Source organism: Osmerus eperlanus, chromosome 13, assembly GCF_963692335.1.
Source record: "Osmerus eperlanus chromosome 13, fOsmEpe2.1, whole genome shotgun sequence".
Lineage (NCBI taxonomy): Eukaryota > Metazoa > Chordata > Actinopteri > Osmeriformes > Osmeridae > Osmerus > Osmerus eperlanus.
The window spans coordinates 11,138,412-11,165,886 of NC_085030.1; the positions used below are offsets into that span (position 1 = coordinate 11,138,412).

The 27,475-nt window shown below is 46.8% G+C and overlaps 2 protein-coding genes across 3 annotated transcripts; one reads left to right on the forward strand and one right to left on the reverse strand.

The window, feature by feature from the left end:
* Window positions 1–288: 288 nt before the first annotated feature.
* purab (purine-rich element binding protein Ab) lies at window positions 289–5,978 on the reverse strand. The gene is made up of 2 exons (XM_062475913.1): window positions 4,863–5,978; window positions 289–558 (listed from the first exon to the last, which is right to left on the reverse strand). Exon 1 carries the CDS (start codon window positions 5,898–5,900, stop codon window positions 5,058–5,060), a length of 843 nt encoding a protein of 280 aa, XP_062331897.1. The 5' UTR covers window positions 5,901–5,978; the 3' UTR covers window positions 289–558; window positions 4,863–5,057.
* A 1,158-nt stretch (window positions 5,979–7,136) lies between these two features.
* On the forward strand, window positions 7,137–26,774 carry nrg2b (neuregulin 2b). Of its 2 annotated transcripts, XM_062476743.1 has the most exons (12): window positions 7,137–8,693; window positions 15,208–15,370; window positions 15,565–15,683; window positions 16,828–16,948; window positions 19,030–19,088; window positions 20,809–20,832; window positions 22,791–22,893; window positions 22,998–23,121; window positions 23,276–23,403; window positions 23,595–23,819; window positions 24,112–24,295; window positions 24,469–26,774. In XM_062476743.1, exons 1-12 carry the CDS (start codon window positions 8,285–8,287, stop codon window positions 24,925–24,927), a joined length of 2,118 nt encoding a protein of 705 aa, XP_062332727.1. In that variant the 5' UTR covers window positions 7,137–8,284; the 3' UTR covers window positions 24,928–26,774. The 2 variants fall into 2 exon arrangements, with proteins under 2 accessions (XP_062332727.1, XP_062332728.1); XM_062476744.1 differs by lacking the exon at window positions 20,809–20,832.
* Window positions 26,775–27,475: the final 701 nt, after the last annotated feature.

Sequence of the window (27,475 nt, forward strand, 5' to 3'; positions counted from 1 at the left end):
GGCATTCTTGGGACTGGGCCTAGCACCAGGGACAGCGCCATGTTTGTATGATAACTTAATTTTGCATAATGGATGCAAAACCAGAATGTCCACGCGCCTTGATCAGGTTTACCTTCTTCGAGATCACATTTACACCTATAATTACTCCTTAAGATTGAACATTTGTAACATTCTGAGCATTATCTCTCCACGCCATATTAAAGATAGACATGTTACCTAAACACAATCATCTGTTACCTTTCGAGACTCCGTAGTCTAGTATTCAGACGCTATGACGAGACAAAAACATGAGGAATGACTTTTTATTGCAATTAGTCATTTTTCAGACGACAATAGGCTTTCCAACATTAAAACAACAAGGTACAAAACAGCACACAGTTTGCCATCAACAGAAATTTAATAAGGTAGTGAAAGTACATAAACAGAAAGTAATGAAGTATACAGTAAGATGCAAGGTATGGTGACGTCAGGAAGTCGGTTGAGAAGATAGATGTTAAAGCCAAATTAAGCACCATCTTCATGGAGTCAGGAAAGGCCATAATTCAGTTAAGAAATTCTCTAGAAAGGGGTGGGAGAAGTTAAACATGGTACAGGAGGATTGTTATCACAGTTTTCAGACATATTTTACCAACTAAAAATAACAATATTGGTGTAGCACTACTTTTATCATGCAATTTACTTTAGTAAACCTTCTGAAACACAGACAAAATATACTTCAATAAGAAGATGAACTCATCACATCTCTGTCCAGCAATAGTCACAAAGCCTGGAAAGTAATTTATACTCTTTGAATGTGATATCCCTATCAAAAATAATATGCAGATTAAATTTTCTTAATATATCTAAAGTGCAAGTATTTATCCATTTTTATTCAATGCTTTCTGTAAGTATAAAATACAAAGGAAAAAAAACAGCAATGTTTTTCCTATTTATGTTATATTTTTCTGAAAGGAGGATCATCATATATAACAAACCATATATATATACACACACACACACACCACAGTTAAAATATTTTGAAAGGTACAACATATCTCATGTGGGGATGGTAATGGGCTTCGACCTAATGGTGACATGGGATATGTTCATTGTGTTCATTGTGCATTGACCCCTCCCCTATGACTATTAAATCTGTACACATCAGTTGCCTATGTAGTCTGCAAACACGATGGACTCGGTATCGGGTAGGATAATGTGCAAACAGAATGGTGTGGTGAGCTAGCAACGCTCATGATGAGTCATAGCGGTTCGTTCCAACCGGAGGCTGTGGTTGGCTCTGTCTGTGTGACTCTGAAGAGCCGATGAAATGCTGCAACACATCGAACACTGAACCCCAATAGTTTTTTTTTTATTAAACTGAAACAGATTTGTAGGTCTCTAACACCTTGATAAGATAAAAATGGAAGGTAAATCTGTTCTGGAATTTTACAGTGACAGAGATAACCCCCCCCCCCCTCCCCTCCCCCCAAGAGATTGGTCGAGGGGTTTAGTATGTTCATGCAGCTGTCACTGTGGTCAGAAATACACATTCCCACGGGTATAAACAGGTTAAAGAAGCACCTCTAGTAGGCCATAAATTCAAAACTCTTTCTTTTTCTCCTCAAACAGCAAACAGCTATTGAGCACTCCTACATACACTGAACTAACCCTGCCGGAAAAGTTCAGTCACTGACTGTTTAGATAACAAGAGTGATGACACCACCACCTGGACACCATATTGAGTCCCATTGATTACTGTGCAATGCAAGCAACATGGCCGCGTCATCCGCTTTGACCTGCAGGCCAGGTTCCGACCCGACAATGTGCACCAACAGACTGCGCTGTTGTGACGTAGAACTACTCCACTCCAGGACTGACCCATTAGCACCTTGTGAACTGCCAAAATAATACAGGAAAAAACGTTTTTCTTTAACTGTAAAAATATAAATGTGTGCGTATTGTAGAGCGAGGCATACAGATCTAGAGGGTGAGTTGTAAGATTAGATTTAGGCTCTCATTAGATTTTGGCTGTGAGAGTGAAAAATTAGTCTTAAATTTCCATGTATTTTTTGTTTTTATGTCTCACATCAAAGGCCAAACTTTCATCAAACTTACATATCTGAAATGGAAGAAGTTGTAAATGCTGGACTCTTCTTTTAAGGGGCCACAATGCTGAAGGCTTAGTTAGATTTGCAGCAATTCTAAAAAATAAAAAAAAACTGGTAACTGGGGCAGTGTTTAGGAATATTTCGTTTAAAAAAAAAGATAGAAGTCAACACATAGAGCGTCTCTACTTCTTCAACAGTCTGGCATGGGGCAGGCTGTGTTGGTAGCCCTTGTAGTACCAGGTTTTATCTTGCTATTTCACTGACACGGAGGGCCTTTAGACTTAGCCTCTACCACCTCCTGAGTGCTGGCACCACCAGACTGGGATAACGCTGCCTGTTCTTTTCTTTTCTAAGCCTGCTAGGTGTCTCTATGAGCCAGGTTTCTCAATCTCTCTCTCTGGGGTTTTGGGTTAAGCTAATCTGTGCCCAGTCTGCCTGGGATGCTTTAAATAAAGCTGATAGTTAACCACCTGGCTGAATGATTGTTAATCAACGCTTTGAATTAATCCTCTAAACCTAACGCTATAACTGGAGGAGTTTTGACCAGAGGATGTGATGGAGAGCAGAGATGGGTCATTGACAGAACAAGACTGTCCCCAGACGGAATCTGCAGTTTTGACCTCCCAAGAGGCTTATCTATGATAGGTTTTCTGTTTTCTCCTCTTTAACCACTTCGGTGGGGATTTGGGAGAAGGTCATCTGAACTTGGATCAGGGAGTAATGGTCGACTTTACCTTATCACGAAATGTACATGCTCATCATTGTGTCACTGTGATGCAACAGGCTGTGAATGTAGCTGAACTTGAGTGACCAACAGGCAACAAACCCATACACCAAAAGGTACTGGGTGTGCACCCTTCTTCCAAGCAACATTGTGGTGGGGCGATGGGGTACGGGGTGGGTGGGTGGGTGGGAGGGTGGATGGATGGACGGCTGTGCCGTGAAGAAATCCCTTAGTGATGAAGAGGTGCTTCAGGTGGCATGTGGCCTGTGTGATGTGGCGGTATCATGTCGTCATGGTTAGTCCACATAGAGACAGAGAACACCCGAGCTAGCCTACACTCAACAGACACAAGGGTGAGCCCACTTGCACGGAAAGTGACTGACAGGAACTCTCACTAGTCGGACATCTTTTCACTTGGAGTAGGTGCAGAGAAAGACTTCACATTTCAGTAATATTAATGCAAGAATTATGCAGAGTTCAACCTCATCATGCTTTCAAATAGCGATCACATATACATTTCTGTCTTTTTATGTCTATACACATACAATGCCACGATTGGCACGTACAATATTGCACACTAGTATGAAACGTCCTCTGTGCCAGTGGTCGACCCCTCTGTGCGAGGGTTCAGGGCACCTCTATAGGACACTGTAATGTGGAGGAACTTTGAGGAAATCAAATAAACTGCAAAGTGAGGAATCCGAGCGGCGAGCCCCAGGAAGTTCAGGGCCTGTAGCACCATAGAGAGATACTGCCTTGGCCTTGGGCCTACATCCACTAAGCTTCACACTGCATGGGGCTGGCTCTTATCAAGCGCATCCCTTTAAACGTCCAACCTGTCTGGTTTATACATGGTATAGGTGTGCAGACCCCCTCTGTTAAGATGGACTATTCCATGCTCACATTAAGATGGACTGATCCATGCTCACATTTAGTGCTGCCACTGCTTTGTTGGAGGCCATCCTTCCCTCACCTAATCAAGGGAAGACAGCTCAACTCCAGGAAGCCTCCCAGATTTTGGCTTTTTTTTGGTGTTGTCAAAGATAGCACTACCTTTAGAGGTAGCCTGGCCATTCAGCACTCGCAAATGAAAACATACAGTGGTCGAGGTCACCGACCATGTGAAACACGTAAACGAGTGGAGTGTATAAGGCACCAGGTTGTTCTGACGTCAGAGAGGATGCGCTTCGCGGCTCAACATGCAGCCGCGCGCGCTGCGTCTTTTTTGTTTTGTTTTGTTTTTTTTACGCGCGCCTCGCGCTCCCACAGGTGAACATCTTTTGGTACCCCCCCCCCCCCACCCCCAACTCCATAACCCCCCTCCCTCTCCCGAAATGAAAACTCACCCACAGAAAACGTGGGCATCTTATAAGGATTTAAATACAGCTGATTCACAAAATCATAATTAGTACATCTAAGTTAGCACTTTTTCATTTAACCATCGGTCCAAGTTTTGATGGACATGGTGCAGGGTTGATATTCAATAATAGAGATGAATTGATCTCATTTCTTGAAGCGCAAAAGTAGGCATATTAACCATGTGGACTTTTCTTTCCATAATGTAGGCTATGACATGTTAAAAACGCTTTCATCACAACATTTTTTTTTTTTTACCAAATTAAAGACTACTTGGTCTACTGTCTTTAAAAAATAGATATACTGTATAGCCTACGCATACTGGCAGGTGGTTACAGCCTGTGCGTTGCTGCAATTCATACACTTAAATGGAGAGCGCTTTCATTTTTATTCTGCGTACCTTAACTAGGCCCTAAATATCTGGTCTCAAATTTTGGTTTCGTTAACTCCGTAATATAGGCTATATTCTCTTTGTGCTGATGTCAAATGTTGGTTTACATAAAGACCGTCATTTTCCACATACCTTCTGATTTATATCTATTTGCACTTTGAAAAGATTTTTCGAAATAACTTTGACGTGTGCAAAATCTGAAGTTTCTTATAGAGATATAAACACTCTGTTCATTGTCATTTAAATCAAGTAGGAAACAGTTCATATGTTACAGTTCAAACAGTTACTGATAGCAGCGGCTTACTGTTAAAATGGTTGGGTGACATCCAGTATGAGCGAGGTTTGAATACTGCCAGTCTGTGTAGTGTGGAGATTGTGTCGGGGGTGATTCCCTTGGAATTCTTTCTTTCTATTTTACAGTAAAAGTCCGATTTTTAAGTCAGTTCTTGTTATGTATGCATTTTCTTTCTTCTCTTTTTTTTTGCTTTAATCCTATCAGTCAATCATCCTCTCCTTCGTCGCCGTGCGGGCCTTCTGGTAGCATTTCGGATGCTCGTTTTTCTCTACTCCGCTCCTGAATCTTCCTCATCTCCTCCGCATATTTACAGAACGTGTTGCCGAATTTGGACCATACTTTGCACGGAACAGTGATGGAGTTCCGGTACGTAGGTTTCACCTCGCTGACCCGCATGAAGACTCCGTACTTATTGGAGCCCACGTCGAAGAAGAAACGCTTGTTGTCGACAGTCAAGGAGGTGCCTTCGGGTAGCTCTGCCGGTTCCTCGTCCACACCGTAGTCATCGATGAGTTTGGCCAAAGCGTCGCGGAACTCAATGAGTCCCTGCGCTGGTAACGCGATGGTCTGGCCTTGTGCGCTTCCCAATCCGGGCCCCCGATTAACGGTCTGACGGATCCTAAGGAACCGCCCCCTCTGGTTCTCTTTCAGATCCATGTAATATTTCCGATTCTCTCGCACCAGAAATTCACTCTTGAGCGCCCGCCGGGGCTCGTCCTGCACAATGTCAGGGTTGCTTGGGCCCAGCTGGGCGTAATGTTCGATGAAATCCCCGAGATAATCGCGGAATTCAACGGCCACTGACATAGAGAGAGTGAGGCGGCTCTTATTTCCCCCAGCTCCGACCTCGGCTATCTTTAGGAAGCGGCCTTTCGCATTCTGCTTCACGTCTAGATAGAAGCGCTTGTTCTGAATGTCGACGCGCTTGGATGCGAGCTCCTCCGTGTCGTGCTGCAGTCGAGATGCTGCGCCCATCGTACCCGGAGGCAGCGAGCCAGGGCCTGCGGTGGGCCCTCCGTGGTCACTGCCACTGTCTCTGTCCGCCATGATGCTGCCTCCCTGCTTACCTTCCACCGTCTCCCTCTGCCTACTGCAACCTCGACTGCCCGTCAAACCACTTCGCCTCTATCGCGAGAAAGGAACGAGTAGAAAAAATGAAAGTACTGTAGTTCATATTACTGTATGAAAAGGGTGCGTTCAAGACGATCACGGTTGCGCATATGTTATGCAGAGTTTCGCGGAATACATTCACACGTAACGGCATTGTTTCCACTTTAAAATACGCATGTGACAGCATGACTAATTATGATTTTAGACTATGATTCACATTCATTTGCATTACTAGGCAGATGCGTCTAACATGTCTTTCGGGTGGATTTTAAGCACAATGGAAAGCCAAAGTTGTCTGACGAACGACTGATTTGTCAATGGATTCCCCCTAACGTAAAAAAGCCTAACGCCAGTGCACGTGCTGTGTTCTGGGGGCTCCTCAGAGGGAGCATAAAGTAGTTCTTCAATTAACATTTGTCGAATCCTTTCAAATCTATGTGAGAGGAAGTCGTTGGGTGGATGGGGGATGCTGAGCCGATAAATTGACTGACATTGATAGAATGGATGGTGGGTCCAGGTTAGTAGATTAGAGAGAGATGGACGGATTATCCATCTATCGCCAAATCTTGAGATATTTTATGGTATTGGATCATAAAATATTGGTTCTGTAGCCTATTATTTTTGTTGGTATGACGAACATTCAGCACCACAGACAGCGACCAGTGTAGCTTGCGTGAAGTATTCTTAAATGAATTGAGGTGATTGTACGCATCTACGGTGGGGGGCGTAGATGCGTAGGATTGGGGTCTGGTGGAGAAAACTTGGAAAAATCTTGAGCACCATAATGCGTGGTGTGCGTTAACAAGTGTTGGGTTAAAGTATCTGTTCATTTCACACTGATCCTCACGATTCTGTCTGGGTTTCAGCACCGGGGACAGCGCACGCTTTTTGACCTCTGTGGAAGGGCGGGAGGTTCAGCAGCAACAGCGAAGGAGGGAATCGTGAATGAACGAGTTGATTGATTGATGCATTTAAGGGGGAGGGGATATAGGAGAATTGGCGAATAAAGCAGAGTGGTGCCTCATGGCCACCGTAAGCTCAAGCATGTGCAGGCTCTCGTCACATGGGGGGAGGGGGGGGGGGGGGGTTCAGTGAAGAAAAAAACATTAAGATGTATACCCTGTTGCTAGGGATATTTTTTCCTGTGCTTCCCCAGCCCCCCATTGTTCGATATGGTCCTCACGTGTGCCAACATGCTGAGTGTTCGAAGCCACACACACGCACCAGCCTTTAATCTTCAAACTCAACCTGCAAGACTTGCTGCCCGTGCAAAAGATTATGCGGGTGTCTTTTATTAAGTGGATGTCTTAAAGGTGTCCTAAGTCTCCCTTTTGGAACAGTGGCCTCTGGTTGGACTGGCTCACCGTTTTCCAAAACTCACGGTTTGAATCCATTCAGAGATTTTCGCAGCGTTAGTCATCAGCAACCATCCGCAGTGTAGCCTATAGTGTCTCTACCAACTGACACTCGTGGACAACTCAGTGATTCAGTAGGATATACGCACTAGGGCTGGTCTGCTGTGTGCGCGGATTGTTCTATAACCGAACTGAGACTGCGAAGCTCTAATGGTCACATGTGGTTCTGCCTCCCGGCGGTTCGGTCAGTGGTCTGTTGGGTGTTGGGCGCGCGGCTGCTCCGGTCATTAGTGTGTTTGCGCAGGAAAGGCTAACGGACGCCAGTGTCCGGGCAGGTGATGTTTGCTCACGTAAGCCGCTCGCGTTTGAGGGGTGCAGGGGACGCGGCTGGAGGGAGCGCGCTGTTGCATCGCCTCACCGGATAACCGGATAACAGCTATATTTTTCGTCTCCGTATTTTGGCAAAAAAGGGAATCGGTGTTCTGTCTCTGAGACTGGACCATAGACCGACCTTGTGTGTGTGCGTATTAATGCTTTCTGTGCGCGGAATCTGAAAACCCTTTTGCTTCTAGAGTCTATGCGCCCACCCATGCGATGACATTTGTTGTAGAGAGAGGATAGAGGCTTCATGCAGAACCTCTGGTTTCAACAAGAGGGTAATTTACGAGTCTTGTATTGCGTTTCAGGAAGAAAAAAACGGGTTGAAGGAGAATGCAGCAGCCAGAATTTTAACCATGCAGAACCGGGTCGTTTCCGGTTCTTAGGCTAGTGTGTCCCCATCTGAAATCGTATGGGGAAAGCGGCAGACACAGATGGCATGGACACTTACGCAAGGTCTGCCGCTCTGCCCTGCTATCGGAGCCTATTCGCAGTCTCCCACTTCAACCCCGCTCCGTCATCCGCGCCCCTCAGCCGCCCCAGCACTGCAGCAACGCGCCCATCGACCGCGGAGCCACGGCCGACGGCATGAGGCTTGATCCGGTGCATTTCTCCATGCTGGTCATCGGGGTCTCCTTCGCCTGCTACGCCCCGAGTCTCAATTCCCTCCAGGACCAGGCGTACCGATCCGCCGTGGTAATCGAGGGCGAGGTGCGCTCGTCACCGGAAAACGTCTCCCGGGAGCCGTACAGTGTGAATGTCAAAGTGCTGGATGTGTGGCCCGTGAACAGCGGCGGACTCGAGCGGGAGCAGCTCGTTACCGTCGGGGACTTCGGTTCCGAGGCCCCGTGCACCAATGTGGAGAAAGACCACAGGTATATCTTTTTCATGGACCCAACGGCTGAGCCGTTAGTATTCAAGGCATCGTTTGCTCCACTAGACGCCAGCGGAACGGACCTAAAGAAGGATGTAGAGAGCGTGTTGTGCGAGGACTGCGGTAAGTTTAGCTTTTATTGCCCGCTTTAGGGCCGCACACTAATGCTGTAGTGATGTAAGGAGCCTTCGTGAAAGTCCATTTCGGTGATGATCGACACGGTTCAATCCACCTTAACCCGGTCACACATAAAATGTGAAAGTGTGTGTCAATAAAACATTGTATTGGTAAGTTGACACGTATACACATAATTTGATCAGGGTCGCTCTAAAAGCTTGCATGTAAATGCTATCTTTACCATGTGCTTCTTTAGTGTTCATTTGAGACATATTTTGTCCAGTGTATAAACCTGAATGCAGTATTGTCTGAACATGAGTGTCAGCAAGAAGCCTGGCCTGTGAGTGTATGTGTGTGTTTGGAGAGAGAGAGAGAGAGAGAGAGAGAGAGAGAGCTAAGAATGAGAGGATGTGGGAGGTATATGTGGGGAAATGGTCTAGGTGATTTTCAGTCAAACAGATAAGCATCAGATGGCAGCTCCCTCAGATATCCAGCCCATTCCAATCACATGGACACTGAAGCACATGACAGAGAAAGGTAAACTGTCCCCCATTTTCCTGGACTCCAGCCACCCTTATATTTTGTCACACAGGTTACAGTTTAAGTATTATAAGCCACAAAAAAGCAAACAAGAGATTGAGGTTATCATAGATCTGAATGGGGAAGAGCACATACTTGACACATTACTTGGGGTTAGGATGAAGGGAGTCGTGCTCGACTGAGTATAGCCTGTGTTGGCATCAGCAGCTTGTTTCACAACATTCTCTGCACTTTTGTAGTATTACCTGAACCTAGCGAGGGTATCGAACGGGCTGTGTATTTTTTTGGTCACACAAGTGATGTAACCAGGAAGTTACATCACCTGGGCTTTTGAAACTGAGAGACAAAGTAGAGTGGAATGAATCCTGATAAACTGTCTTTCCTCACACTGTGTGTGTGTGTGAGAGAAAGAGAGAGAGAGTGAAATAGAGAGAGAATATCCAAAATCCCCCCCTTCTGTAGCGATATAAACAGGAAGAAGAGGCAGAGTGTGTGTGTCTGCGTGGCTAGCACTTCTGTAGCCGTTCCTCTGTAGTAGTCGTTGCTGCTCCTTGCCAGTTGCTGTATTTCAGTTTTCATGACTGATCTGTTACTCTTAGTCACCGTAACCTTTGCTGTCTCTCCGCCAAGATATCCGAGTCTGTGGCTCAGCATGGTCCTCAATAACTCTACGAAAGTCCTAGGAACACATTCTATTCCACACCTGTATGTCCCAGTACTCATTCCAGAGTGCCAGTATCTGTATCTGTGTTTGTGTTCGAGGAGGTGCTCCTGTTGGGCGCATACATACACACATAGAAACACACACACACAAACAGGTGTAGAGGAGATGATTTGGAACCGTGCTTTTATAATGGGGTAGCCCTGCCAGGTGTCACCCTGGGTAACCACAAGAAAGTCCTCCTAATCTAAATATTGCTCAAAACCTGCTCTCTCCTTTACTGGCTCACACACACACATACACACACACACACACTCATACATGTATAGCTCAAAGCAATAGTAACTGATCACCTCATTGTGAAAAGTATAAAATATCATGGCCTCTGGGTAATTGTTTTATTTTGATCATACTCTAAGTCTCTCTCTCTCTCTCTCTCTGTGTCCATCTATCTTCCTCAATCTTTTTTGCTCTCTCCCATTGAGTGTACACTAATATTTGTCACTCAGTCATTTAATTTTTTGCTGTCTATATATCTGTCATGTTCTCTGTTTTTATTTTCAGTCTCTATCGTCTCTCTCTTCACCTCTCTATTTCTCTTTAGTTGTCCTTGTCTCTGTCTCAGTAGAGTAGCATTATAGCTGAGCTACTGCCTCAAGCAAGCACACACACACACACACACACACACACACATTCACACACACAAACACACACACACACACATACATACATATACACACACACACACACACATGCCACTGAACTACTGCTGCTCTGCTGCAAATGCCTCAGCATGCTGTCTTTAGCAGAGAGATCTGGGGCTTGTATAAATTATGCACACTGGATAACAGAAGGCTGAGGTTTCCTCCACACCGCTGTGTGTGTGTTTTCTGTCTCTCTAGGCAGAATGTATAGACCAGCTCTGTGGTGATTTGTAGTCTAAAGACATTATACTGATCCACTCCCTGCTTTAGTTACATTTACTGTGTGTGTGGGCACACCCTAATGAACATGGACCTAGGTGTGTGTGTGTGTGTGTTTGTATGTGCGTACATGTATGTGTCTGGGCTGGGGTGTGTTTGTGTGTGTAGCTGCCTTGAAGTCATTCTCCAGTCCCCTTCACCGCCACTCCAATCTGATGGTGCCATCACCATCTGTTGAACACAGCCAGGTACACATTAGGTCAAACATGTGTGTGTGTGTGTGTGTGGGCAGTAAGTGCTTGTTTGTGTGGGTGCATGAGAATGCATGTACCAGCATTTGTGGGTGTGTGTGCACATATGCTCATGTGTGTGTGTGTGTGTGTGAGAGAAGAGACACACACAACTGGAGCCCTCCTTGCTGGTGAATAATGGATCAACCCTCACTGGGCTGGCCCCTCAGTGGCCACACTCAGACTGGCGTTTTAAAGGCGCCCATAGAAGATACATTTGTGAATGAGAGGAACTTTCGTGTGTACTCTCCACCGCCTATTTGCCCACAACCAACATGGTCGCCGGGCCACTCCCCCCTCTTTATCTCTCTCTAAAGTTGTCCTGTTTCATACCTCATTTTTGAGGCGATGGAGAGATAGTCTGTGTTTAGTTTGATGTATGACGTTGTTTAGTCTTCAATCTTCAATGTAGTTCAATGTGGACAAGGGCTATACAGGATCAAGTGAGTTATTATTATTTGTGTTTATGTAAAGGAATGGATTAGCCTTTTAGGATACTATAACATACACACATACAAAATCATACAGTGTATTATATATTATCACCCAACCAAGAGAGATATTCTACTATGGATGTCTATTTGATTCTCTGAAAGGTAGATTCTGGAGTAGCCATCCCTCTCTCTTTCTCTCTCAGAATCAACTTATAGTTTCTCTGACTGACTGACTGACTGACTGGCAGGCAGGCAGGAAGGTAGGGAAGCAGGCAGGCAGTAAGACCAAGGGATGGATAGCGGACGCCAGTGATCAATGCTTCAATCCTCTTATCTCTGGAATACTGTCTGTAACGCAGGTTTAGAATCCTGCAGTGAGAAGTATGTGTGAGGGAGGGTGAGAGAGAACGAGGAAGGATGGATGAGAGAAGAGGGGAGAGGTGAGAGGGAGAAAGAGTGAGATAGAGAGAGAGAGAAAGAGAGGAGGATGGATGAGGCAGGAGGGGAGAGGTGAGAGAGAGAGAGAGAGAGAGAGAGAGAGAGAGAGAGAGAGAGAGAGAGAGAGAGAGAGAGAGAGAGAGAGAGAGAGAGAGGGAGGGTGGGATGGATAAGAGAAGCAGGAATATGTTAGAAAAAAAGGGGAATGGAGGCATTAGGAGGAGGAGGTGACAGAGAGAAAGTGAGGTGTGGAGGGAGGGAAGGAGGGAGGGGGCAGGGAAGGAGGATGGGGGACACAGAGATGGAGGGGAGGTGGGGGGGGGGGAAGTCGTGCACAAGACTTCTAGCCTTGTCAGTGGATGGAGGGGGGGAGGAGGAAGGAGAGATGGAGAGAATAGCTTTTCCTCACTGCTCTGCCCGCAAGCGCTTCATCAACTATTCATCACCAACTCTTTCATATCCTCCCTCTCTCTCTCTTTCAGTCTCTCTCTCCTTCTTCCTCTCCTTCCTCCTCTCTCACTTCCTGTCTAACCCTCTGTCTATCTGTCTACCTCGTGTTTCTCGGTCTTTCTCTCTCACAGACATGCTACCGTTCATCCTAACATGTAGCCTGGTCCTCCCTTTCTCCCTCTATATTTGTTCCCCCCCAACTATCATTATCTCTCCTCTATTTTTGTCTTATGTCATCCCCCTTTCTCTTCTCCCTATCCCCATTCCTGAACCCCCCCCCCCCATTCTGCCCCTTCATTAAAAGCCCTGCGTTATCTTTGGAGAGATGAGGGAGCTCATTTTGTACTATGAATGATGCCCCATGTGTACAGTACATGCATTGTGTTTGTAAGTGTGTGTGTGCAGAACATCAGAGCAGACCCCATGGCTATCCCCACTGCAAAACATGATAGACAATACAAGTGACGCCCGAGACAAGGTCAAGATTGGTAACAAACGTTGTGGGGGAGGGGGGGGGGGGGAAGGTGCAAAGAGGGAGAGGAGCAAGTCAGTGATTTAGTGATGCACACTAACAATCATTCAGTCAGGTCAAACACACATGGATGTTGCATGGATATTTCTCTCTCACAGACACAAACACACACACACACACGCGCACACACACACACACACTGGATCGGTTCGTTTAGCTGGTGTGAAAAGGTTAGCTGCTGTATGTGCTCTAGATGTAGGCCTCTTCTATCATTCGAGTTAAGGGCTGCAAATGCGCATCTCTGTCTCTATCTCCCTCTCTCTCTTTCGCTCTCTCTCTCATCCCTCTCTCTTTCTCTCCTCTCTCTCTGACTCTCTCCATCCTTCTCTCTCTCCCCTTTTCTCCTCCACTGTGCCTCATGCTCCCTCCCTCTCCTCACTCGCTCTCTTTTCTCTCTTCTCTCTCCCTCTCCCTTTCTGGTTTCCATGGTGACAGCTGTGCGCCGCAGAAATCACACTGATCTGAGAATGAGATAGAGGTGCTTCTCTCTTTCATACATGAATGCGTGAACATACACACGCACGTATGATCCCACCTTCCCTCTCCTTCACATACTAAGCCTCCCCTGCATGAGCCAGGAGCCAATGGAGGCTTTATGAACGCATCGTCGTCGCTAGAAGGATGTACAAGCCATCACACCCCTGTCTAAATATACATGGGGGCCATATGTTCAGGCGTGACGCCCGACGCCCAGCCCGTGGCACACAGCAGGGCTGTGAGCGCCACGTCATTGATTTTGCTTTCATATCGCGCTCTCTTATTGTTAGCAAAAGCAACAACCAAAAAAAACGGATCCATTTTGTTGATGCCTCTTCCTGGGTGAGAGAGGCAGGGAGGAGGGCAGGGAGCTGGGTGGGGTGGGGGGGGGCAGAGTGAGCGTCAGCTGACCTTGAGAGAAGGACCCCTTGATGGAAGCCTTGGTAGCATCGGTCACATCTGATTGGACGGCAAAGTGCCGGTCACGCCTGATTGGTCAGCCTGTGTTCTTTTCTGGCTGGGCCCTGCCCCAGTGTTCTAACAGCGGAATCTTCAGATCAGTGAGTGATATAAAAGGCTTGGCTCAGCAAGTTTAGCTTCACACACACACACACACAAACGCATGCACACACACACGCGTGTGCGCACACACACACATTCTTTCTCTCTTGGCTGCGTACACGGTTCTCTTTTCCCCCCCTCTCTTTCACAAACACGCACACCCATCCAGGGTTAAAGTGGTTGTGTCTTGCTTTGTGACTCTCTTCTGTGGGATCTGTCTGGGGTACTCATTAAGCACACACACACACACACACAGAGTCGGTGCGCAATTAATAATTTCGGCGAATCCTTCCTGTTCATTGTCATTCGTGTACTGAACAGACAAGCCAGTATTTGGAGAGGGAGAAGAAGCCCAGTAATGCAGTATATGAAGCAGTAGAACAGCAAGCAATACAACTCTTTTGAAATTGGCCCGGCATCACCTAGGAGCGGATCGTGTGTGTAGGTGTATATGCGTGCCTGTGTGTATACTGTGCTCCCCCTACACACTCTGCTCTAGTACCCAGCCCTGTGCAGCGTGTGGGCTAGTCTCTCCGCTAGAACATGCCGCTGTAGCTTTAGCTGCCTTGGCTGATGCAGTTCACTGTTCAGAGAGAAGCGGGCTCTCCAGAGACCTCCAGACAGGAGATAGCAAAGTGGAGCGAGCGAGGGAGAAACACAGCACTCCACTGCTCTACATCCCAGCTCTACTACTGCAGAGAGGGTAGAGAGACCAGGACCACTACCGTTTCAGTCTCTTCTGAAAAGTCCTCTTAGAGTGGAAGTTTAGCTTTCTAAATGTAATCCGGGGTTGGACTGACCTACTGTGCTTGTGTGTGTGCATGTGTGTGTGTGTACAGTAAGTGTGTTTGCGTGTATGTTCTGTATGTGCGTGTATGTACTGTGAATGTGTGCATGTGCGTGTGTGTGTTTGTGTATGTGCCTGAACAGAAGATGTATTGGTGGAGTTTTAGGCATTCACTTCCAGGGTTCTGGCAGATTGTTGATGACTAATAACTTGAATTAGTGGTTCCCAACCACAAACACACACACGCACACACACACAGAAATACACATATTTTCTTTCTTAAGCTTATTATATTTCATGCAAGCTTTCTATTTTTCTCTCTCCTTGCGTCCACATCTTCACTCTCTCTCTTTCTCTCTCTCTCTGTCTTTCTCTTTCTCAATCTCTCACACTGTATCTGTGTCCTCTTCCCTTCCCCACCTTCCAGCGGCAGCCCCAAAGTTGCGGCCCATGCGGGGCCAGTCTCTGATCGAGGGAGAGCGGATGTATCTGAAGTGTGAGGCATCGGGCAACCCCAGTCCCTCCTTCCGCTGGTACAAAGATGGCAGAGAGCTCCAGAGGGGGAGGGACCTCAAAATCAAGACAAACAAGTAGGAGCCTCCCACAGCCAATCACCAACGCATTTATTTCAGTATTCTTTTTTATTTCATTTAAATAAATACAAATTGTCCCTCTTTTTTCTTTATTTGTATCCTTCCCTGTGTTCCTGCACCATCTGGGGCTTCTATCTTTCTACGTTTCTTGTTTTCCCCGTTGTCAATCTCTCTCTTTTCTCTATCTGAAGGAAAAACTCCAAAGTCCAGATCAGCCGTGTGCGGCTAGAAGACTCTGGGAACTACACGTGTGTGGTGGAGAACACGCTTGGCCAGGAGAACTTCACCAGCTACATCACCGTCCAGACCTGTGAGTTCACATACGACAGGGAGAGGAGGAGAGCGGATCGCCCCGGTGAACACGCACACACACACACGCACAGGCACACACACCGCGTTATTTACATGCAAAACATCAGCCGAAGTGCAACAACTGCAGTGTGACCATGACTCCTTTGTCCCTCTTTCTCTCTATCTCTCTTTCTCTCCCCAACCACCCTCTCTATCTCTCTCTCCCACTGACAACCTCTCTCTATTTCGTTCTCTCACCCCTCATCCTGTCTTAATCCTCGCAGCTCTCTCTTTCTCTGTATTTCTCCCTCTCTCCCTCTGTAGTGACCACCACTCTGTCTCTGTCTCTCTCCCTCTGTAGTGACCACCCCTCTGTCTCTGTCTCTCTCCCTCTGTAGTGACCACCCCTCTGTCTCTGTCTCTCTCCCTCTGTAGTGACCACCACTCTGTCTCTCCCTCTCTCCCTCTGTAGTGACCACCCCTCTGTCTCTCCCTCTCTCCCTCTGCAGTGACCACCACTGTGTCTCTGTCTCTCTCCCTCTGTAGTGACCACCACTCTGTCTCTCCCTCTCTCCCTCTGTAGTGACCACCCCTCTGTCTCTGTCTCTCTCCCTCTGTAGTGACCACCACTCTGTCTCTGTCTCTCTCCCTCTGTAGTGACCACCACTCTGTCTCTGTCTCTCTCCCTCTGTAGTGACCACCCCTCTGTCTCTCCCTCTCTCCCTCTGTAGTGACCACCACTCTGTCTCTGTCTCTCTCCCTCTGTAGTGACCACCACTCTGTCTCTGTCTCTCTCCCTCTGCAGTGACCACCACTCTGTCTCTGTCTCTCTCCCTCTGTAGTGACCACCACTCTGTCTCTGTCTCTCTCCCTCTGTAGTGACCACCACTCTGTCTCTCCCTCTCTCCCTCTGTAGTGACCACCACTCTGTCTCTCCCTCTCTCCCTCTGCAGTGACCACCACTCTCCCTCTCTCCCTCTGTAGTGACCACCACTCTGTCTCTCCCTCTCTCCCTCTGCAGTGACCACCACTCTGTCTCTGTCTCTCTCCCTCTGTAGTGACCACCACTCTCCCTCTCTCCCTCTGCAGTGACCACCCCTCTGTCTCTGTCTCTCTCCCTCTGTAGTGACCACCACTCTGTCTCTGTCTCTCTCCCTCTGCAGTGACCACCACTCTGTCTCCGGGCGTGAGCCACGCGCGGCGCTGTAACGACACAGAGAAGGCCTACTGCGTTAACGGGGGAGACTGTTACTTCATACACGGTATTAACCAGCTCTCATGCAAGTAAGTGCACTCCCTTCTCTCCTCTCTGCCTCCCTCTCTTCTCTCTCCCTCCCTCACTCCCTTCTCTCTCCCTCCCTCCCTCCCTCACTCCCTTCTCTCTCCCTCCCTCCCTCTCTCCCTCCCTTCTCTCCTTTCAACCTCCCTAGCTCTCGCCTTTCTCTGCCTATGAACTCAGTGTGCTGTCTCATTGGTTATTCTGATTCGGTTGACCTTTGAACTTGTGACTCAGCATCCAGTAGCCATGCTGACTTTGAGATTGCCAGTTGACTCAGTACCTTTTCACCTGTATAAAACACTCACCTCTTCATCCCTCTATTTCTCTTATCAGTATTTTCTTTCTTTTCTCCATATATGTTACCTTTAGTTCATAATTTTGCTCTTTCTCTCACAATTCAAATCTTAAAGTGTGTTTCCTCCAAATCCTCCATGGAGTTTTGTCCATGCTCTTTTTTTCTTTATCCTTTCCTAAAAATGTTCTTGTGGTAGCGCTATATTTGTTTTCAGCCACTGGTTTGGGTTAAATGAATTTAAAACTACTCTGCAACGTTGAAACAAGATTGTAAGAAGTATTGCTCTCAAGCTGCTTAAGACAACAGATTTGCACTATGCTGTGACTCAGTTTTCTGGAGTGTACTTTAATATATGTTTTGAATCTGTACATTTCCTATAGCAGAAAGACAACCAGCATCACCAAAATCTAATAAACCACAGTGGATGTGGCACCCATTAGTTCCTAGTTGCAGTGTGAAAACAAACTTCAAATGATCAAACCTTTATATCGCTGATGCTGATATAAAATTCCATGTTGTGGATGTGGTAATTTACAAACTGATTCTCCTCCTAGGAGACATTGGACCAGCAGAACACGAGAGAAACAGGGCAATGACATTTCTTCTCATTTAAATGAGTGATGGTAGAAAGGAGAAGTGTTGTAATCTCTCTCACCCTGGGGAGGAGTGAACGAGAAGGATCAGTTTGCTCCTGGTTGGCTCTTAGGGCTGAGAGGGAGATAAAGCGAAGAGATAGAGAGTAAGAAAGTAAGTAAGAAAGAAATAAAGAAAGAAAAAAGAAAGAAAAACAGAAGGTTTAGTTGCACTGGCATGCATAGGCCCGTCTATCTTCTCCCTCCAATGTCCCTCTCTCTCTCTCTCTCTCCCTCTCTCTCTCCCTCTATCTCCTCTCTCTCTCTGCTCTCCAGCACTATTTATAGATGCATGGGAAATTGCTGAGCAGGCTCTTCCGAGGCAGAGCTTCTGTTTTACGTAATTGATTCACACAGAAAAGTAGTCTCTTTGTGTTGGGTATCTATATTTTTAGGGGGGTTATACAGGAACAATAGGGGTTGACATAGATTGTGTGGTAGCATTCGGCTAGGCATACATAGCTGTATACAATGACACCCATTGCGTGTCTTGACAGTGCTGTTAGAGTGTACTGCTGTAACGCAGCTGCACAGTGGAGGTGTTATAATACATGGTGTGGTTATCGTCACTGTTCATTTCATGACTTGTGCCATTCAGTTCCATTTTGTTATCTTGTGATCCTAAAAGGGTTAGGATCCCCATAGAGGTATGCCAAATAAAACTAAACAAAAAAACAGCTGTCAATCATCCAATAAAAAATGTATTCTGGGCCATAAACCAGTATAGAATTTTCGCGGGTAATCACGGTTGCTTCCGTAAGTTGTCATGAAATATGAGTATTTACACCTCTAGGGTAGGAGGGAGGGAGTGATGATGCCAAGCAGGCGTTCACTCTCTGTGTCTCTATCACTCTGTAGTGGGGTTGTGTTCTGTTTTTTAATTCTGTTTCTCTGCTCTTTTGTGCCCCTTCCTTTCTTCCTCCCTCAATCCCTCTCGATTTATTTCCTCTCTCTTTGCCCTCCTTCCCCTTTACATGTACTTCTTTCTCTGTTCTTTTACCTCCCTTCTCCTTCTCCTCTCTATCCTCCCTTCCCCTACGCCCACCATTTCTCCTTAAATCCTTCTCCCCGTACTACCCTCCCTCTGTCTCTCCCTCCATCTCTGCCCTCATTCTCTCTCTCCCTCCTTTTCCCCTTTGTGTCGTGTTTCCCTTATCAGGTGTCCAAATGACTATACAGGTGATCGCTGTCAAAACTCCGTCATGGCCGGTTTCTACAGTATGTCCATCTCCTCCTGTCCGTCTCCTCATTGGACACTGCATGCCGAGGGAGAGGGGGGGTTGTGTGTGTGTGCGTGTGTTTATATATGTGTTCGGTATGTGTGTGCTCACACGTGTGTCTTTGTGTTTGTACTCATGTCTTAATTAGACTGGACGTGTGTGTCGGAGCATGTATGTCTGTGTGTTAATGTATATATGTGTGTGTGTGTGTGTGTGTGTGTGCGTGCGTGTGTGCGTGTGTGTGTGTGCGCTTGCATGCCTTGGTGTCCTTCCCTCTCTGTCGCCATCACTCTTTCAACCCCCTCCCCTCCGTCCACCCCCTCCCCCCTCACACCTCGCTCCCCTCTGCTCTGCCCCCTGCCAGCAGGCTCCACTGAGGGAGGGGGGATGGAAGGGGGGTGGGAACAGCAGCCCAGTACCCCCTCAACCCTACCAACCAAATGACAAAGCTGCATGTAGTGGAAATGAGAAATGACAGAATTCAACACACATAGAACTATTGGTGCATGCCCTCTCCATTTTTGACACAGTAAAGTCCGATGTGCAGCTTGGGGCGCTTGTATGCTTGGTATGTTTTTCTTTTCTTCCAGCACTAGTCGTGATAAACAGAGACTTCTGCTGATAGCATAGCCACTACTGAACACGGCCATGTTTTGATAATCCATTTATCATCATGTGAAAGCTCTCTCTCTCTCTAGCTATGTCTGAGTCGTTACTGTCATGTTGTGATGTTTTGCTTTCCATTTGCAACATACTGTATGCTTACCTGTGTTGCCTGGACACCATGCTTCAGCTCATGCCTGTATGATTGTTAGTGTGTTTCGTTCCGGGGACTTGAAAAGTAGACAGTGGGAACAGAGCTTTTTAAGATGGTTTGGATCCGAATCAGGTTTGAGTTGAGTGAATTCCAATTGGCTTCAAGTAGCCAATTGGAAACTAGAAAAATGCATCGAAATCCTGGTTGCAATTGGTCAAGAGTCTGTGAACTGTGAATTTTCCAGCTCTTCATAGTTCATAGATTCTTCAATGTCAAATTAGTATTCCTTGTTAGCATGTAAGCTAGAACGAATACCACGTAGGAATGCAACACATTACAGTTAGCCTACATGCCTACTTCTGAATGTCACTTAAAGTGACATTCAGAAGTAGGCATTGCACTGTATGTTAACATATTAACATGGGTATTGTATATGATCCTATCTACAAGTGTAAAATGCTACTGTCTACAGTTGCTATCGCATCCTAAAACAATGACAGGACAGTTCCAGCAGTAACACAACAACCCCCTGGCATTGCTCTGCCAGCCTCATTTACTCAATTCTGTTTTTCTGTTTGAAAGTAACACACTGCTTTTTTGTATCTTTTAAAATGTTTTTCTGTCTACTATCATTTACCCCAGAAATGAGGTCTAGTAAATACGGCAGTAAGTGATGTGGCTGTTTGTCTTTGTCTCTCCGTCTTTGCACCTTCTCCTGCCTGCTTCTCTCTCTTTCTCTTTCATTTCTGGGGTCACAGAGCTGCAGCTGTCTGCATTGTCTGTCTGTTATTGGATGTGACACCTGTCAATCACCATGATGTCACCAATAGAGATTCCATAGTTCTAGCAAGTCTGTTTACCCATCTATTTCAGCCTATATAGTAGGTTCCACTGTGGCCGTTCACTCTCTGAAACCTGTTTTTCCCTCTCTCCTCACCATATCAACTTTCTGCGTTGGCAGAGCATCTTGAAATTGAATTTATGGGTATGGAACAATTATTTTATTTTCATGTATTATAAGTTTGCCAAGATCCTCTCACAGTCACACATTACTACGTATGTCATCTCCCTTTAAAACTCAATAACTCAATCTTTTGATCTGTCCCTTTCAGCCCACTAACATGCATTTATAACATACTGTATGTGTATCCCCTCTCTGCATGCATACTCTCTCTCAATGTGACTACGCCCCATATAGTGTTTAGATTACTGATATTGTGCAATGAGGAACACATACAAGAAATCTAAGAAAAGTTAGGAAACAAATTTAATATGTTAGTAAGAATAACAGGGCCGATAATAAATAAATAAAAATTAAATAATTGTGGTCGTATGCACACGACTGTGCATTTAGCGTACATTGGCATCTGCAGCTTCATCCATGGCCAATCACAGCCCTTATACTGTTACCTGGAGATTAACACAACATCCTTATTCAATTTTTGACCCACTTCTTAATAGCCATAAACCTACACTTTAAAGTTGGGCCTCGTAGTCTTCCCAATGTTCCAATTCTATTATGTGTCTCTGACTGAGCAGCCATTCACCTCTCCCCAATCGCTATCAGTATCAGGGCCCTGTGACACACACACAATGCCAAGGCTAAAGCTCACTCAGTCTAGAAGGACCCCAATAGCCACTCTCTATAGCCCCCCCCCCCCCCCCACTCAACCACCCACTCTATTTTAGTACCCCCCTCCTCTTTTCTTCACCTTCTGCTCTTTTCCCACTCCCAACGCCCTCCCCCGTTCTCTTCCTTCACTGTCTGCCAGTGTCGTCCTCCCACATCGTCCTCCCCCACCCTCACTCTGCCTTCCTTGTTTCTGTTCCTCCAGCCCTCGTTCCGTTTCCATGTTCTGTTCGTTTTTTCCTCGGTCATTGTGCGTCTTCTGTTGCCACAGCGTCTATGTGTGTCTCATCGGGCCCAGAGCTGCCATCGGAATGTATTCACCAAGTCTCGCCACCACTGCTACCTACTATAGACCTTGGAGTCATTGCAGCATCTGGGTCAAATAGTATTTGAAGGCTAGTTTACGTAGTGCAAATTGAATGGGAAAATGATCCTTACCACCAAAAACCAAGCCAGATTGGTACCGCTGCAGGTTGGCATAGCCAAATACTCATAACTCTTGGAAGGAGGTCAAATGCTATTTTATCTGAGCATATACTTTTTCCAAACCATCATTATGATGTCACAAACAACAACTCAACATTTCTTTTGACGTAGGAGTGATGTATCTGTCTGGCTAGGTCATTCGAGGCTGATTCCTACATGACTCGAGCGATGGCGAGCTTCGTGAATGCTCTCCCTCCACGGCCATCGTCTTTTCGACTCCATTGTACAAGCATGCCTTCAGACCCCTATGACCTAATGTACATCCCATGGATACTGTGGTAGATGTGCTAGGGACAGCCCTGGAGAAAGGAACAGATCAGGCCTGGAGTCATAAACGCTTGGAGAGGGAGGTTGTCTTGTCCTTCAGATACAATGGGATTAGTATTTAACTAAAACAGCCCTGGTACATGAACTCACATGTTTACATGAACACAATAGGTTAAATGGCACTAACATCCATATGTAGAAGATCATATCCATAGGATTGAAAAGGCCTGTCCCATACCAGAATGAAAGCCTGTCATGTAAGGGGAATGGATGGGTGTCAGCAATGTGCTGAAAACTCCAATTGGACTGGTACAAACGTTGTAATGTCACATCTGTCCAATCCACTTTCATTTCCATGAGTGAAGGGAAGGGGGGGGTTAGGGGTTGCCATAGGGTGAAACGGCGGGCGCGGTTATTGTTAGATACAGAGGGACAGAGGAGGGCTTTATGTATTGCAACTTAGGTTGAGTAGCGCTCACACATGTGTATGTGTGTGCATATGTTTGCTTGTGTGTCTGTGTGTGTGTGACTATGTGTGCGTGTGTGTTGTTTGTTCACAGAGGCGGAGGAACTGTACCAGAGACGGGTGCTGACCATCACGGGCATCTGTGTGGCTTTGCTAGTGGTGGGCATCGTCTGCGTGGTGGCCTACTGCAAAACCAAGTATGCCCTGGAGACAAACTCAAACCCCTTCACAGGAAGACAGCTTGGTTCTCGATCACTAATCGACATCTCTCCTTTGTGTGTCTGTGCGTGTGTGTCCACAGGAAGCAGAGGAAGAAGATGCACAGCCACCTGCACCAGAACCAGTGTGTGGAACAGCCCAACCGGATGCTGGCCAATGGGCCGAACCACCCAGGCCCAGGCCCAGAGGAAATCCCCATGGTGGATGTGAGTCCTCACAGCAGACACACAGCCCATGCACAGTAGAAAATGTCGTTGAAACATTTGGAACAAACAGAATCCTTTCAGTGCCACAAAAGTAAGCCTATGGACTACAAATCCCATCATTACCTCTCCTTTTCTGTGTGTGCGTGTGTGACAGTACATCTCTAAGAACGCGCCCACCACAGAGTGTGTTATACGACACGGAACAGAGGGAGCAGGCAACTATGCAGGCAGCCGAATGTCCACCAGGTCCCACCACTCCTCCACGGCCTCGCACGCCTCCAGGTGCTCTAGAAACACACACACACAGATAGATAGATATATACTGTGAAACACATTCCCAAAACAAATGCACAAAACTGCATTCATGAACTCAAGCATGAAGGGAAGGGAACTCAAGGGTAACACAGTTTCCCCATCTCTTTCTCATCCTTGTTTCCTCTGTGTCTCTCCCCCCCCCCCCCCCTCCCTCACAGACACGAGGAGAGGACGTGGAGCATGGAGAGGACAGACAGCATGAACTCAGACTGCCAATCAGGGGCACTGTCTTCATCAGTAGGCACCAGTAAGTGCAGCAGCCCGGCCTGCATGGAGGCCCGGGCGTGGAGAGCTGCCCAGCGGGGGGGCCTGGAGGGGGCGGGGCAGGGCATGGCGTACGGAGACTCCTATGACTCGCTCCGAGACTCACCTCACAGCGACAGGTAAGCCCGAGGATGTCTGTCCGGCAAGTTCTTTCTTGCCTGTATTTTCTGTCTTGCCTCCTTTCTCTCTCTGACTGCATCTGTAGCATGCTCCTCCACTGTTTTCATTTCTCTCTCTCTTTTGTGTGTCTGTCTATGTGTCAAAGATTCACTATGGATTGCCTGCTTCTCAAGGGATAACCCCAGTGTTTGGATCCCTTGTGTGTACATTTTTGTATGTATCTGGTATGCCTGTGTGTGTGTGTGTGTGTGTGTGTGTGTGTGTGTGTGTGTGTGTGTGTGTGTGCGCCAGGTATGTGTCAGCCTTGACCACACCGGCACGGCTATCTCCAGTGGAGTTCCACTACCCCCCGCTTCCTCCCCAAGTACCCACCTTCCAGATCACCTCCCCCAACACAGGCCACGCCCTCTCCCTCCCTCCTGCTGCTGCCGCCTACCACCGTGAGGACGACCAGCCCCTGCTGTGCTGCCCAGAGGTATACAACAAACACACACACATACATAATGCTGCTTTAACGGTGTGCAAGTATTTTCTACATGACTTTACTCTGCTCAATGTACAGAAGTACAGATCATAATGTACAGTGCTCATGTGATGTGGCGCAGTGTGTGATGCCTGACTCAGTCCATCCTGTCTGTCTTTCTACAGGACGGGCGACTCTACCGGCAGCCCCGTCGCCCCCGGCGACCCTACCTGGCGGACAGCACAGGGAGCCTACCGTCCAGCCCCTACCATCTCCCTGACGAAGAGGCCTACGAGACCACCCAGGAGTACGCCTCCTCTCGTGAGCCAATCAGGAGTCGCCGACGCCCACGCCGGAACCGCCTCAACGGACACGTCTCCCAGCGTGCAATGGGCCTACGGGACTACAGCTCCCAGAGCTTCAGCCAGTCCGAGGAGGAGGACGAGGAGGAAGAGGGTCACGGGGAGAGCACACCCTTCCTTAGTATGCAGAACATGAACATGGAGCCGTGTCCCGGTTACCGGTCGTCCTCCTCCGGGCCGGACTCACGGACTCACCGGGGCCTGAGCCGCCCCAGTACCCGCAGCAACGGACAGAACCGAGGCTCCCAGCCACGCACCAAACCTGACAACACACCCCTTTAAGACCCTCCCACTCACCCCCACCTTCTCCTTTCCCCACTCCTGACTCCCCCCCTCCCACACACCTGACCACTGACCTCGACCCCCCCACCCCACACAAACAGTGGACTAGAGACCTGCACCTAGGAGAAATATTTTTATTTTGTATAACAAGACAGATATTCTAAACAAATGAAATATTTATTTTCATTTCAGCAAAAATTGTCTACTAGCGAACAGCAAAGACTTTTTTTATAGGGGGAAGAATATTTATATGTAAAGTTTTTGATTTACAGCATTATGAGAGTAAAACAAAGAGAGAGTATTACGTGCCAATTTTTTCACGAGTTAGATAATAGAATAATATTGTGGTGCCTTTTGCTGTATGCTGAAGCTGGAGGTCCCGTTGAGTTTTTGTAGCCTTTCTTATACAGACTCCTCGTTTTTTATAGACCAATCTCCTTCCTCCTTTCTTTTCTCTGAGTTTGGGATCTTCCTATTTTAACTGTGATATGATTCTGTCATCATGCAATATGAATCACTCCTGTGTAAAGGTGTATGTTTACATGAGTAGGAACCACATGCACGCTCGTTTCATGGGGGCATTCTTTCAAAGACGCAACAGGATGTGCTACTGTCCCAGACCGGAAGTCATGGGCTAGTTTTGACGAGTCACTCAGACAAACTTCCATCTGTCATTCACGTCATCCGTTACCCCTCATTGTGTGTTGTTGTTTCCTTAGAAACAGAATGATGCTGGAGTTTGAAGGGAAGATGTAATACAAGGTATGTGCACAGGCGTTCAGGGTGTTGTGACTATGGAGAGCATGTGTGGGTGTATGCTTGTGTGTGTGTGTGTGTTTGTGTGTGTGTGCATGTGTTTAGTGCTGTGCATTGGTGTGTATGTGTCTTCATCTATCTAGAGTGTGGTCTCTGTTAATCTTACATCCGCCACACACCAATCATCATGCAGCCGAAGCTCCATTGCACTGTAAGACCTCCTTCCATGAGCAGTCATTGGCCAGGGAGCTGCCAATCTAACCACCCCAACCAATCCAGTCAATCCAGCCTGATTCTGGCCTCCCATGGACTGCCCACCCCTGTTCCTATGCCAGCAGCTTTTAGCCGCACTGTGTCTCAGGACTTTCCCATCCCATCCAGTAAAAAAACTCCATCCCCCATAAGTCCACAGGCCAGATCCACTGTCTGTCTGTCTGTCTCATGTGTGGCCATGATGGGAGTTTAGGATGAATTCGGAATGAAACTTGAAAAAAAAAAGTCTGGTTTGTGAAATCCCTAAATGCAGATACAGTGTGTGGTTCTAGTATATGGGTCTCAGTGTGGGTGAAGCCAACACGTTCAGTAAGGTACGCGTGGGGGATTAAGACGGTCAAATGTACTGACACGGGTTTGCTGTGTGAAGTCTGTACCTGCTCGTCGAAATGACAGCACTGGTTCGCTGCATGACTGACAACACAGGTTCATTTAGCCACACCTCTCTCACGTGAACTGCCCGTCTGCAGTGCGTTTGATACTGATTGTTGTTGTTTTTTGTCTTATTTCTTCTTCTTTTTTATCACAGCCAACAGACGATGTATGATAATATTATTACTTCTTGCATCCTTGGTTTGCATATTTCCTATACCTTTATTGATTAACATAAGTATACCTTGCTTGGTCATATTGACTGAATTATCTGATACATGTCTGTTTGTCTCTGTCCACCTTTTGAATCAACCTATCTATCAGAGAATCTTAAGATAGAAAAAGAGGTGGCGGTGTTGCAGGTAGCAAAGCCGTCCACTCAACTGTAGGCAGCCAGCCGCTCCTTACAATTCAGCTCAGAGGTAATAATGATATCAGACAGAAGCAGAAACCTCCCCCTGCCACCTCCCCCTGCCACCTCCCCCCGCCACCTCCCCCCACTCTCTCCCTCCTCCTCTCTCCCTCCTCCTCTCTCCCTCCTCCCAGACTCATCTAGAGCAGGATGGTTGTACGTTCCATCCCATTTCTGGAAATTCAGGAAGTGATTTGAAACCCTTTTGCAAAGTTTTCTTTTATCGTGGAATGTAAAAAGGAAAAAAGAAATGAAAAGAAAAGAATGCACTCTCTGCCAGGCATTGGTTCTCTAACATGATGTATACTCTGATGTTTCAAATGATTGATATGAAAACAATGAATGTGAGTACCTTTTATTTTGTTCAGTTTTGGAATTTGCTTCTTGAGGTGGAAGAAATTGAAATGGAACAGAGCTCAACTGTAATCCAAAGAACAGGATGCAGTGTGAGGAATGGTAGCCCCCCCCCCCCCCCCCCCCAAAGGCTTTTCGATAAATATAAATTTGCCCTAGACAGAGGATTCACTGGAGCTGCATGTATCACTGATATGTTTAGTAAATACATTTTAAAAAATGACAGCAAACTCCTCCAATGAATTTAGAGGAATCTTATGTTTACTTAGAAATACATTACGTTGTTTTCATTGCCCAAAGTTCTGGCTAGTTTGTTTTGTGTCACTGTAATCTGGGATTTGCAATGTGGAATACTGCAAGAGAGGGTAGTGTGCTTCTAGA